At 38.4% G+C, this 12,853-nt stretch overlaps 1 protein-coding gene across 1 annotated transcript; it reads right to left on the bottom strand.

Moving 5' to 3' along the window:
* Nucleotides 1–17: 17 nt before the first annotated feature.
* LOC124291068 lies at nt 18–1,159 on the bottom strand. The gene has a single exon (XM_046727969.1). It carries the CDS (start codon nt 1,076–1,078, stop codon nt 515–517), a length of 564 nt encoding a protein of 187 aa, XP_046583925.1. The 5' UTR covers nt 1,079–1,159; the 3' UTR covers nt 18–514.
* Nucleotides 1,160–12,853: the final 11,694 nt, after the last annotated feature.

Below are 12,853 nucleotides of genomic sequence, written 5' to 3'. Positions count from 1 at the left end.
AACAATAACAAATGTTCAAATATACAAAATTCTGTAATACATCCCAGAGAATACATTAAAGAGGAACCAATGTAAAGTACAGACTGTCTGAGATTAAGAGTCATTTTGTCTGAAAGTAAACAAAATATATGTCACGTATAAACAATAATCATTGGACAGAAACGAAAGGACACGTGGTCACAACATATTCTCTGTCTGCTATTCTAGTGAACACACATTCAGATATGTCAATGTCGTGAGGTAGGGCTTCACCCTGACTCGCATCTGTTTTATTAATACAATTGATGTTTCAGGGTGGCAATGCAGTGAGAAACCAGATATACGAGAAGATAACAGATTGATAAAATAGACAGCGCAATGTTATGAAATGTACCAACGCCTTATACCACAGATACAAATGAATAGTGGATTTGCCATTTGTGGAATTATATACTCTGGCCGATGAGAGAGTTATTCCCCTTTGTGTCACGTGAACACCTCTGTTCAATACATACATGCAGTCGCTCGTGATGGTTCAGCATTCCTTCAACTTGTCGGCCATTTTTTCCAGCACATCTGCCACTTCAGATACATTAATTTCAACTTTGATGCTGTCTTCAACAAGTCCTTTAATGCTCAAACCAATTCCTATCGCTGTCCCAATACCACCGGCAACGCGGAGGGCTTTGGCACCCTTGCTGAGAGCCTTAAACCCAGCAACCCCACCTGCGAGTTTCGGATTTGCTCTCGCTCCGGCCACTGCACCTTCAACAGCATCGGCAACAACCTGTCCACCGTCTAGGGACAGTGCAATCTTCTGAGCATGAGACGCTGCTCTTACGATGGCAATGGCTTTCTTGGTTTGTTGATGGAACGAATAAACCCCATATGCCATGCCACCACTTGTTTTTAACATCCGCCCAATTTCATATGCTGACATTCCGTAGCCTTTCAGTCGACTTGTTAGTTCTTCGACTAATTTCTTCAGTTTCCTACTCAGCCGGTCGAGTTCTGCTTGGGCGTCTTCTATTGCCTTGTTGACAACGGTGAACTCAATTGCTTGAGTTGTCAGGTCACCTACCCCGGTAGCTACTCCCATTCCTCCACCTACTGCTATAAGTGCGATGGACAGACCTCCAGTGAAAGGAGCGAGAATGGCGCCTGCGAGGGACAATCCACCGGAAACTCGCCAGTATTGACTATTGTAATAGTCTGCTTGTAGGGGCTCCAGCGCAACAAATCAGAAGGCTGCAAACCATCCAGAACTCAGCGGCTAGAATTGTCACACTGTCAACAAAGTCCTGTCACATCACTCCAGTACTCAGGTATCTCCACTGGCTGCCGGTCAAAGAACAGATACATCATAAGATCCTTACCCTCACATATCAGTGTATCAATGATACAGCTCCTGGTTATCTGTGTGGTCTAGCAGAAGTCTATGTCTACAAGAACTCTCCGTTCCAGTGATCAAATGCTACTAAAGGTCCCAAACATCAGGCTCAAGACATTTGGCGGAAGATCATTCGCATACAATGCTGCTGTTGAATGGAACGCTTTCCCATTTGATCTGAAATCAACTTCAACTCTAACTTGTTTCAAGAAACATCTTAAGACCTACCTGTTCAACAGAAATGGACTGTAAACACACATGTGATATCTACGAACTCAGTTAGCGCTTTGAGCACACTTTGGTGTGGAGTTTAGCGCAATATAAGAATCCATTTTATTATTATAATTATTATTAATTGTTTTCATGCCTTTATGATTTTTTAAGTTTTTAGCAAGAACGTAAACATAATAACTGAGGCAACAATAGCTCTTATCTCAAACAGTTATCAGAAAAGAATAAAACATTGAATTCTTTTGACCCCCATCATAAGTTAATCGGCTTTAAAGAAATAATCCGTTGTGTAATCATAAATAATTTGTCCTGTTTTGGTAATGACATAGAAATTGCGGTAGTGACTTGTCGTTTTGGTAATCACATGGACGTAAACAAATTTAAGAATATAGTTATCCTTTATCATTTTCCAAGCAATGTCTTATTATAAAACATTAGATTTATGAACATAAAACATTGAGGCTTAAAGGTCACATGCAACCCAAAAATCAAACATAATTAAAACACAATTATCACTTATTCATGACATATAATATACATGGCTGATTATGAAAAAACGTATAAACAAAATTATAAGCTTACAATCGCAAATCAAAAGTGCAATATTTTGTACTTGGGTTTATTTCCCTCGAAACGAAGCACCCGGGATACCGAACCTAGTCAGAGCGGGTGGGTGTGCACTCAAGTGTAACGGCTGGTTCATTTGCCAATGCCCTCGCGGCTCATTGTGTGTGTGTATATAGAGATGTTGGGTTTTGTAAATACATGCTCATTTTTTGTGTGTATAACATAAGGACGACATAACATGTCATGTGTACAAGTATCACACCTGCCTGTCTGTGTAATTACATAATGTGACAGAGACGGACTGTGTTTGGTTTTACCCCCCTTTTAGCAATATTCCAGCAATATCACGGCGGGGGACACCAGAAATGGGCTTCACACATTGTGCCCATGTGGGGATTCGAACCCGGGTCTTCGGCGTGACGAGCCAACGCTTTAACCATTAGGCTACCCCCACCGCCCTGACAGAGACGGAACTCGGGCCATAAATCAAATCGTTTTGTTTATGGTGTATAGCCTGATAGGTGTTAAGTTCAAATTGCATGTGGTCAGTGATCGAAGTTGTGTATTGAATATTGTCATTAGCAGACAGGCAGGCAGACACATATGTGTCAATAAAACAGACATGTAGTTTTGCCTGTGACAACGACATATATATATCACAGTTAAAAATTCTGTCAACGCAAAATAATGACATTGCTTTTACGTATCGAACTGAGAAAGTGACTCGGTAAGAAGAACGTGTGGTGAATTAGACAAATGAAATTATATAAAAAGTTAAATCGGTAATCTACTGTCATAACATGTAAAAAGCTCCCGCCTGTGAAATATCAACAAAATATTAGAAAAATATCAAAGCCTTCACCGAGTAATCACCGCCAGCGATGGTTTTCCGTCTTGAAATGTCGAACGCCTCACTGGTTGACACATAGCTGAGTAGATCTAGATCCTAACAAGGTTCTTTTATGTAATGAGTAGATTATTTACTATTTGTTTTGATTAGACTACTCCTGCTCACGACCTTATAATCCTGACATCCCGCTTCTAAGCTGCGCGAACCTATTTCACTGCGCATGTGCTATATGAGCGCAGCCCAGCCCAGCGCAGCACAGCTGTTCAAACCACTTTTCACCCCAAGCGCTGGGGTGAATTTAGTGAATCGTTTGAACTCCGATTTCGCTGGGGGGTTTTCATCGCGTTATTTTTCAACTTTGTAAGTTGAATTTGCTTTTTTGATGATTTGTATCTGTAAGTCCATACCGAAAGGTATCAGAATCTGTAAGCTGCGTTTTACGTTGCATGTGACCTTCTATAATTTAATCTTTGTAACCACAGTTTGCTACAATTTTCTATGTTAATATGTTATTGACAACACGCAGCAGACCCACAGCAAATTGTTTGCTTCTCAAAGTAGATAACTTGAAATAACTTTGCTTTAAGGAACAACCAAATATGATTAATGACACTATCTTACTTGTTTTTACCAATTCAACATGACAGATATAGTATAAATTATCATGATTAAGTGCTTTTAATATAGTTTAACTTTGGAAAATGTTATTTTCTTGTGAATTAAACCAAAAAAAATTTAAACTAACCAAGTAATTTGTAAGCACTAACAGTTGATTCACAAAACCTTGGCAACTGTTTTTATCAAATTCTTATTTCATCAACACTAATACCACTGTGAGACAAAATGTAATGTGAATCCCACTCTTAAGTGCTATGATATAGCATGCCTCCTTTGAGCACATGACCAGCAATGATGCAATCTAGTGGAAGTTGGAGCTGATCACAGTGTTTCAAGGGAGACAATCCATATTTTTTTCAGTGTTAATTCTGTCTGTTGCGGTAATGACTGAAGAAAACTAGGGGGAAGAAGAATATGGAGTCAGTCAGGAGGAAGAAGAATATGGTGTAAGTCCAGCGTAGAATCAAGGCCTCGTGTGCACACTGTGCAGCCTGTAGCCTGTCCATCTCCGAATTCCTGACTGGGGTTGGTCAGAACATTAGAATATTAGACTCAATAAGAACATTTACTTAGAACTGAGAATTGAGAACATTGCTTATGGATGCAAAAAATGTGCTTGTAATTGTTTTGTTTAAACTTTGTTAATAAATAAAAAACAAACAACTGAAAATGTGTTTCTTTTTTCCTGTTACTTTTTTCCTAGCAAAATCTGTTACTTTTTTCCGTTTTATTTATTCCTGTTACTTTTATTCCGATCACCGTAATGACAATATCTTCAGGGACATTTTGTAAATCTAAATTTTTCAGATTTTGTTTTTATATATTCTTATTAATTGTAAAATAATTGTACCATTCAAACATATTCTTTAAAACTGACCCAAAGATACATAATGATATTCAATTTTGAAATTTTGACACCCAAAAATGAAAAAGAGGTTGGAGATTGGGACATGCATAAATAATTTTATTGCCCATCTTCGTCTATTATTTTCCAAAATTTAGCCAAGAATAAAATATCCTTTATTTAGGGATTAGTAAGCTTGGTGCCATGTGTCTATAAAGAAAAATAATTTCATTAAATCATTTCATGCAATTGAAAACATTGAGCGTTATGTCAGTGGGGACAGCAAATTACCATTTTCGGTAGAATGACCCAAATATGTAAAGAACACTGGTAATCCACCGCTAACATAGCAATTAGGAAAAGGGGTATGTATTTGTTATGATTTATTTTGAGAGTTATAATATGATTGAGAACAACGTTTCTCATCAGGTTTACCATGTCGCGATCACCAATATATCGATTTGTGTGTTGGATTGGGGCCCACAAGGATGCCAACTTATGCCCAACACATCACTTGGATTTATACAACAATGTAAATACGTGCGAGTTGTCGTCCCTGTCTAAACCTTCGTCACCTACGCATTGTCACGGCGGAATAACCCAAGTTCGACTCAATATTTATACTTGTCATATTTCTTCGCACAAGTAAAAAAATAATGTTTCGCATATATACAGTACATTGATATGTTATGTACAAGTATATACAGAAATGTGAACAAAATAAACTCACAAAAATGTTAGAAAAGCAGATAATATAACTCTTTCTTTCTATCGCCTAGCTTTGCCCCAGGTGCTGGATCCCAAAACGAGGCTCGTCGAAATGTATGTTAACTGAATGTGGACTGGGTGGTATAGTTCAAATTTGAAATACGGGGGGCATTTTACTCCAATCGCAGTGCTTTTTTCCAAAGAGCTCTCAGTGTTGACAGGCAAAGATAACTACGGGTTAACCAGCTATCTGGCCGATTAATAAACCCATTTTACGAGTGGTCGTTGAAACCCCTCTTTATAACGTACATGCAAAAATGTACGTTTGATTTATATCAAAGTACGGTGAAAATACAACTTGTGCCCCAAGGTATCATTTTAAACAACCCTGCTTTATATAATTCAGTTGTAACCAAATCAGCAAAATCAGTATAGGGCAGCGTACACATATTACTGCGTTAATGAAACTTATGTTTTGTACTGTTTGGAGAGAATAGGGCCGAACATCATAGGAAAAGGCAATTGCAGACCCTCTTTGGAAGCAGGGTTCAAACTGTCACTGACATTAAGACATCTAGCCACTAGTGACCAGTATCCAAGCATGGCTTACAGCTACAGGATGAACAAGTCATCAAGACACCGCATCGTACCCCAAGTTTGCCAGGCTATTGTGGAGTGAGTGTGTTTAGTTTTACGCCGTACTCAGCTATATTCAAGCTATATGGCGGCGGTCTGTAAATAATCGAGTCTGGACCAAACAATCCAGTGATCAACAGCATAAGCGTCGATCTGCGCAATTGGGAACCGATGACATGTGTCCACCAAGCCAGCGAGCCTGACCACCCCATCCCGTTAGTCGCCTCTTACAACAAGCATGGGTTACTGAAGATCAATATCCTAACCCGGACCTTCACGGGTCGTTATTGTGGATGCCAACAGATACGAGGTATTCAAGACTCCTACTACATCAGAAGAGTGGAAGGAAATAGCCGGACAATTGGATGGCAAGGGCCTTATGCCATAGGGGCCCTGGGTGGAAAGCACATCAAGATCCTTACACCTCCACATAGTGGAAGCGACTACTGGTGTGTCTGCAAAAGCCGCTACTCCATCGTTCTCCTGGCGCTTGTGGACCATGACAAGTTCCTGTGGGTGAGTACTGGAGGTCTCCGACACAAGTCAGACCACAAATATTGAATGCATCGCCAAACCTAACGCGACCTGTGGAGCAGTGATGGCGATCGTTGGCGATGCTTTCGACAATGATAGATACCTCACGGAGGCCCCACCGCTACCCCAGTACGGCTTTATGCGAGGGAGTGCAACCGAGGGACATTTTTCGGTCGTAGATCGGTCGCACACCCCGTGTAAACATGATATATGCACAGCGGTAAAAGTGCACCCGAAACAGACACAATATAATGAAGGCGAAGTGTATATATCAGTTGTCTTATTTAAATTTGTCGGTTGTATGATTTAGTCAAAGGTGGAATTGTAATCAAACTAATATTTTCTTTCGCGGCTCTTCACAAGTATGTTAGGAAGCTACAGCCCAGCAGGCACATCAACGTTGTTTCAACGTTGAGAATAGGTTGATTTAGGTTCATTTAAGTTTTATGTCAGTTAGACGTATAATTCCAGTAAGAAGAAAAGAGTATTCCAAATTAAGAAAAACTATTTACTGTTGTATTGTTACCTTGAAAAGGTGAAAATTGTCCCGAGAAGACATTTTGTCTGAATTTCAGCTCTTAGACAGACCCCTGAATAAACACAATGCAATTACTTTCACCATGAAAGGGATCCAAGATGACCAGGAACTATACCTGAAGACAGCACATAAAACAAGTCACTTTTCATGAAATCTTTATGAACACACACGCACACAGAAAACGTGGTTTAATGCATAATGTAAAACATCACACATGACATAGTCTGTAGGTGATCTCTGTTGTGCTAATAACACAATATCATCTGCATATAGCATCAAAGTGACATTTACGCCACCAATTTCAATACCACAGTTCAGATTTTTCAACACAATTACAACTCCAAAAACACAATTATCAGCTCCTCTTCTTTCTGCCACTCCCTGCCTGGCGGTCAGGTGGATACTTCAGAAGCGTTCCTAACTCTTTCTTGAAATTTGCTTCGGATGCATTCCCATCTCATTCCCTTAGATAGGACACATTCTGAAATTTTATATTTAAATACGTGAATAAGTTATATGGAAGATATATTGTCTTAAATGATTCAAGTATTTGTTTAATCAATCACTTGAAAGGTTCATTTCACTGCTGTAACTTGCCATGTGAACATATGAACAGCATCAATACAAAATATGACGAAAAGTGTAAACAATTTATATTTTCAACCGAAGGAATGGAAGTTTTCTTAAACATTTTGAAAGAAAATCCTCAATTGCAAGTTGATTATTTAATTAGACTATGAATTACCGGTAGGATGAATTAGACGATGCTTTACTGTCATATATTATTTGCTATGGTCATGATGAAAATGCTGCACTTGGTAATTAACTTACCAGAGATGATTAAATACAACCTTGTATTCTTAAAAGAAAACTTGCCGTTTTGCCCATCAACATTCATTCTTGACATCAAATTGTTTGACATTGTCCTGCAAAACAATGGAAGATTGTTGTTATTCTGTCAGATTTAGTTTTCTTTAGAGATTCTCGGAAATGATTATTTCAAATTAATAGGAGTTGAACTGATGTAGCAATTTTGCTACCAGGAGTCATAAATTGTAACAAAAGACATTTTACATTAAATGATAAGAAAACAAAATGGGTGGTGGTTCACAGGTCAAAGAACAAGTCTATTGTGGGAGGTCTCCCAACACCATTTGTTCCCAAACACAAGGAAGTATGGATCATGGAGTTCTGAAAACAATAATGAGCTCTCATAAGTATACAATATATTCTCTATTATCTACTCTCCCTCTCTCTCTCTTTGTCATTTGTACACTCATAAAACTCTGATAAATAACTTTTATAATTCATAAATGTTTACACTTAATCTCTTATAGGAACGCTTAGAAAATCTCTCATATAATGAATTATGTGTGCGTATTATCTGCGACGTCATAACTATGCTTCTCTGAATCATGAACAATAAAATAATGAGATTAAACTCTACATTGCCAGAAATAATCTATGATACCATGAATAATAAGACATTGAATAACATCTCTTACAACTCCAATCTACACTCAAAAAGACTTAAATGTACTCGTAAACAAAAATCGCTGGCACACGCAAATTCTTGGAAACAGTGCATCTCTGACTCTCAATTCCCAGAAATGGAAGTCCTACTCTATTTGACCCAAGGGGTGACAGGTGGCCAAAACATATTGAAATGTAGGTCATACACTGAAAATAACTCTGATTTAAAACACTACAAATATACACCTTCTCTTTAATATACTCGATAGATGATCTTAACAAGGGAACATGTACATAAAATGCTGATATCTAACAACACCTGTACTCTAAATAATGGACTCTTCCAAATCTCAGTATGTTTCACTGCACACATATTAGATTGCAAATAATGAAAAACCTACCCTTTGACAATAATAAAAAATATCATATTCAAATTCTACAGCTGACCAAATACCTGAAGAGTGTGTTTCCCAGCAATAAACATCTCTATATATCTATAAATGTATGACTTCTGTCCTCTCGCGTGCTATCTTGCATCCAGCTGTTTACGGCGAAAAACAATATGGCGTCAAGCAAGGGAGTGCTCATTAAACTAAACATCTCCGGGAGAAATCATTGTCAATTATTTCTCTTAAATGATCAACCTTAATATATAAATGAAAATAAAGACCAACTATTATCACCAAAAAAGACCAAACATTATCACAAATATTCAAAACAGGTGGTAATGAAAGAGCATTATCATCTTTCTCTTAAACTTTGTGGTGGATATACTGGAAACAAGTGAAATGTTAAAACTTGTAACCTTAGCCTTGCTCCTTTTATGAGATCCACAAAATTGCTGCCACCCAGTCTTCGAAGATGAGATTTCTGCAAATTCCATTAAAATAATCTTATTTCATAATTAAATGTTCCTTACATTAAAATTACTTCTTTTGTATGTAAGATTTTAACCTTTAAGAGACATGAATTATCATATCCCTTCCAAACAAGTGTAAGAATGAAAGTCTGTGGGTGCAGTTTTGTTAATTGTCCCATCAAAGAATCATTAGTGAAGTTACACTTTTGTAAATAAATAAAAGTTCAAATAAATTATATACAATTTCATCCTTAACAAAGACTTTCACAAGACATTTTAAAGTGAAAATTTTCGTTGCATTTCCTTACGCCATTCTCCACCACCCCTTCCCCCCAATAATATACATATGTTGACAGGGTTCAGGGCGTGCTCAATGCATCATTTACTGATCGATCTATTCAAACGAACAAATGTTCATAATAATGGGATGCAATATAAAATGTTGATTAATCCTATCCGATTTTGTATAGCTGCCCTTAGGGACCGTTCATAATGTATGGCTTTGGGGTGATGTTGATTTTGATGTACAATGTGAATTACACCCCCCCACACACCCCTCCCCTAAAGTGTATGAATATGTACAGAATAAGAGACGGCCCACCCTGCATGTCATGTACATTATCTATGACGCCCTCTCCCCTTCCCATAATTTCTAAACATAGTGCGTGTGTACAAAAATGCTGACCCCTTAGCTCCCCTGAACAAAATGGTTGACACCCCACCCCACCCTCCAACCCTTACAATCAACACACACACACACACACACACACACACACACACACACACACACACACACACACACACACACACACACACACACACACACACACACACACCCGCAGCCATATATTTAATTATGAACGGTTCCTTATATTGATGTACTTCATTGATTATTTGAAAATGTATATTTGCAAAATTCAAATCAGGTGATGGGTACGAAAGGAAATCTTATTCGATTATATAATAAAATGCCAAATATATGCATGCAAATATATTGAAAAATAACAAAACAAGTTCATGGAAAACACGGGCTTCCACTAAATTTTGAGAAACATGTACTGTGACATACCGGTAACCTTGTGAGATAAAACATGAGCCCTAATTCGGAGTTTCTTGCTACTGCTAGATTTAAACGGCATTCCTACGTTTTCATTATACATGAAGGACATACTTACCAAATAAACACCAGCATGCCGTGAAGATGTGAAAATAGAACGATATTGCGTTGAACTTCGCCAAAGTGAACTGACAACGATCAGCTGCCTTTGCGCGCGCGATAATTGTGCGCATGTCCGGATATGGCCAAACGAGGCGATCGAAAGGTCAACATCTGGCTTGTGTTTGAAAGCAAATTGTCGGGAATTATACAATTTTCACAGTTTTGTGGGAAATATCAAATGTAATGCAATTTGGATAACTGATGACTTTATACCTAAAACTGCGATTTACGTAATATTTCCGTCCGTTGATCGATGCACAATCAAATAATACATAAGATTATATCTGTCACTAGCTCGATCTTGATTTCTTATGAAAATAATGTTCCGAAATGATAGTTGCTAAGTTGGATACCTATTACCAATATGAATTATGTATCAAATTTGCCAAGGAAACAATTAGTTGACATTTTGTTGGTTCCTTACGTTGAAACAACGTTGACAACTAAACGAATCTCGACTAACTTTCTTTGGTCGCATGATAAACGTTGAATCAACGTTTATGAAAGGTTGATCAACCAAACAACCAAAATTCAACGTTGATTCAACGTTGATTCAACGTTGATTCAACGTTGTGTGCCCGCTGGGAGGTATTTACATAATGCGTAGAGGACTGTTTACTGACAACATCATGTTACGGATTATATATAGTATCAATTCTCGAGGAACTGACCTACACTAACCTCTACCCTCTACTTGTGAGTGTTTGGCGCTTTAGCGACATAGATAGCAAAATTCCAGACGGCTTTGTGTGTCATGTCGACATGGTACAAGGGATATGTCCTACAGTCAATGCGAATATTTTTAATGCTACTCACGCGGACTGACTCATAGCCTGTTATAGTCAAATTCAAAATCTATGGTGGCTGATTCGGGCCATCGCTATATCGCCCTGAAAAATCAGCCCCCCAAAATTAACCAATTCAAAAAATTATATCACTACAGCTAAGCTGCCGTGGATGCCGCAACATTTCCATTTTTTTAAAAACGCGTGGAGAACGGGTGAGTGAGTTTAGTTTTACGACGCACTCACTTATATTCCAGCTATGTGTCGGCGGTCTGTAAAGAAGTGTGGCCCAGAAAATCCAGTGATCAACTGCATGGACATCGACCTATGCAATTGGGATACGATGACATGTGGGTCAGCCAAGTCAGCGAGCCTGACCTCCCGACCCGGATCGTCACGGGTCTGTTTGAAGAGATCCACTCAGTACTGTGCCCATTTGCTTCCTAAGGATACACCACCACGTCTCTATCCGTTGGTTTGTGTGACTGGACACTCAAAAGACACTCTTGTGACCTGAGAATCTATCAGAGTGCTGGCTTCGTAGTAAACCCTGCATGTGTTCTGCTGATATGTTTTCTGTTCCTAGATCAGATCGAAATCGTTCTGGACAACCGTCATCTTTCAGCTTCAGTATAATAGCCAGCGATGACCTTAGGGGCATTATTTGTCACCCAAGCTTCAAGCCAAATCACATACCTTGAAAAGCTATTAATACATCCGTGTGCGCAGGTGCCGTAGTGTTTCATAATTTGGTCCTGACGAGAAATCTATTCGAAGCAATAATATACGCTGTTTGCGATAGAAGAGTCACACTCGTGCAAAATATACAAAGCAACATGCAGAATGTCTGTCAGTCCTTTTTTCCGAAACAAATTATATACTTGGACAGATATCATTTTAAAGTTCTATTGCTTGTCGTTACTAGGTCATGAGCAAGGAAAACAGTAGTTCGTTGTTCGTCAATCCATGGGGGAAGTATGCTCTAACGAGTTTAACACGATCCATTTTGTCACCACTCCCACCTACCGTCACTGGTGTAATGAACTGACAGAACATGTACACAATTGCAAAATATATGCAACAAAATTGAAAGTTATTATTTGGAAATTTTGACATATTATCATCATGAAATATCAACTTATTATCTTGAAATTTCTAGATTTTCGTTGCGATTCCTTAGATTAACCATTAGATTATTATTCATGTCACAAAATCCAGCAGCTCACAAGTCCCTTGCCAAATACAACCTCTCATGTCTATATCGGCGGTATCTGTGTCAGCGTATATAATACGTGACGAAGACGAAGGGATACGTTGAGTCCAAACTTCTTTAGTCGGTTAGACAATAAATAGATTACATTAAGAAATACGTCGAGCAGTGATTACAACTTTACTGTAATGGGATAAATCCCACAAGCAGGTGTATCCTACACACGGCCGCACTTAAGGTGCAGTCGGAGTACCAGACTGTCTGGGAGTATACTTGCAAACATATATACTGATGGTTAAAATTGAGGCAACACCTAATTGAACATGATGTAAATGAAAACATTCAAATGAATACATTAATTGAATAACAGCTTTCCGTGGCCTACATGTTCGTCTCTCCAGTTCAGAAAACA

This window comes from Haliotis rubra, unplaced genomic scaffold (genome assembly GCF_003918875.1).
Source record: "Haliotis rubra isolate DU_JTF1 unplaced genomic scaffold, ASM391887v1 Scf480, whole genome shotgun sequence".
Taxonomy (NCBI): Eukaryota; Metazoa; Mollusca; class Gastropoda; order Lepetellida; family Haliotidae; genus Haliotis; species Haliotis rubra.
Note: the sequence above shows the minus strand (reverse complement) of the source record. Positions and strands in the feature narration are given on the sequence as shown.

Bases quoted from the DNA above. Each gene is read 5' to 3' on its own strand.
- LOC124291068 (XM_046727969.1), bottom strand. From the start codon at position 1,078: ATGGGAGTAGCTACCGGGGTAGGTGACCTGACAACTCAAGCAATTGAG.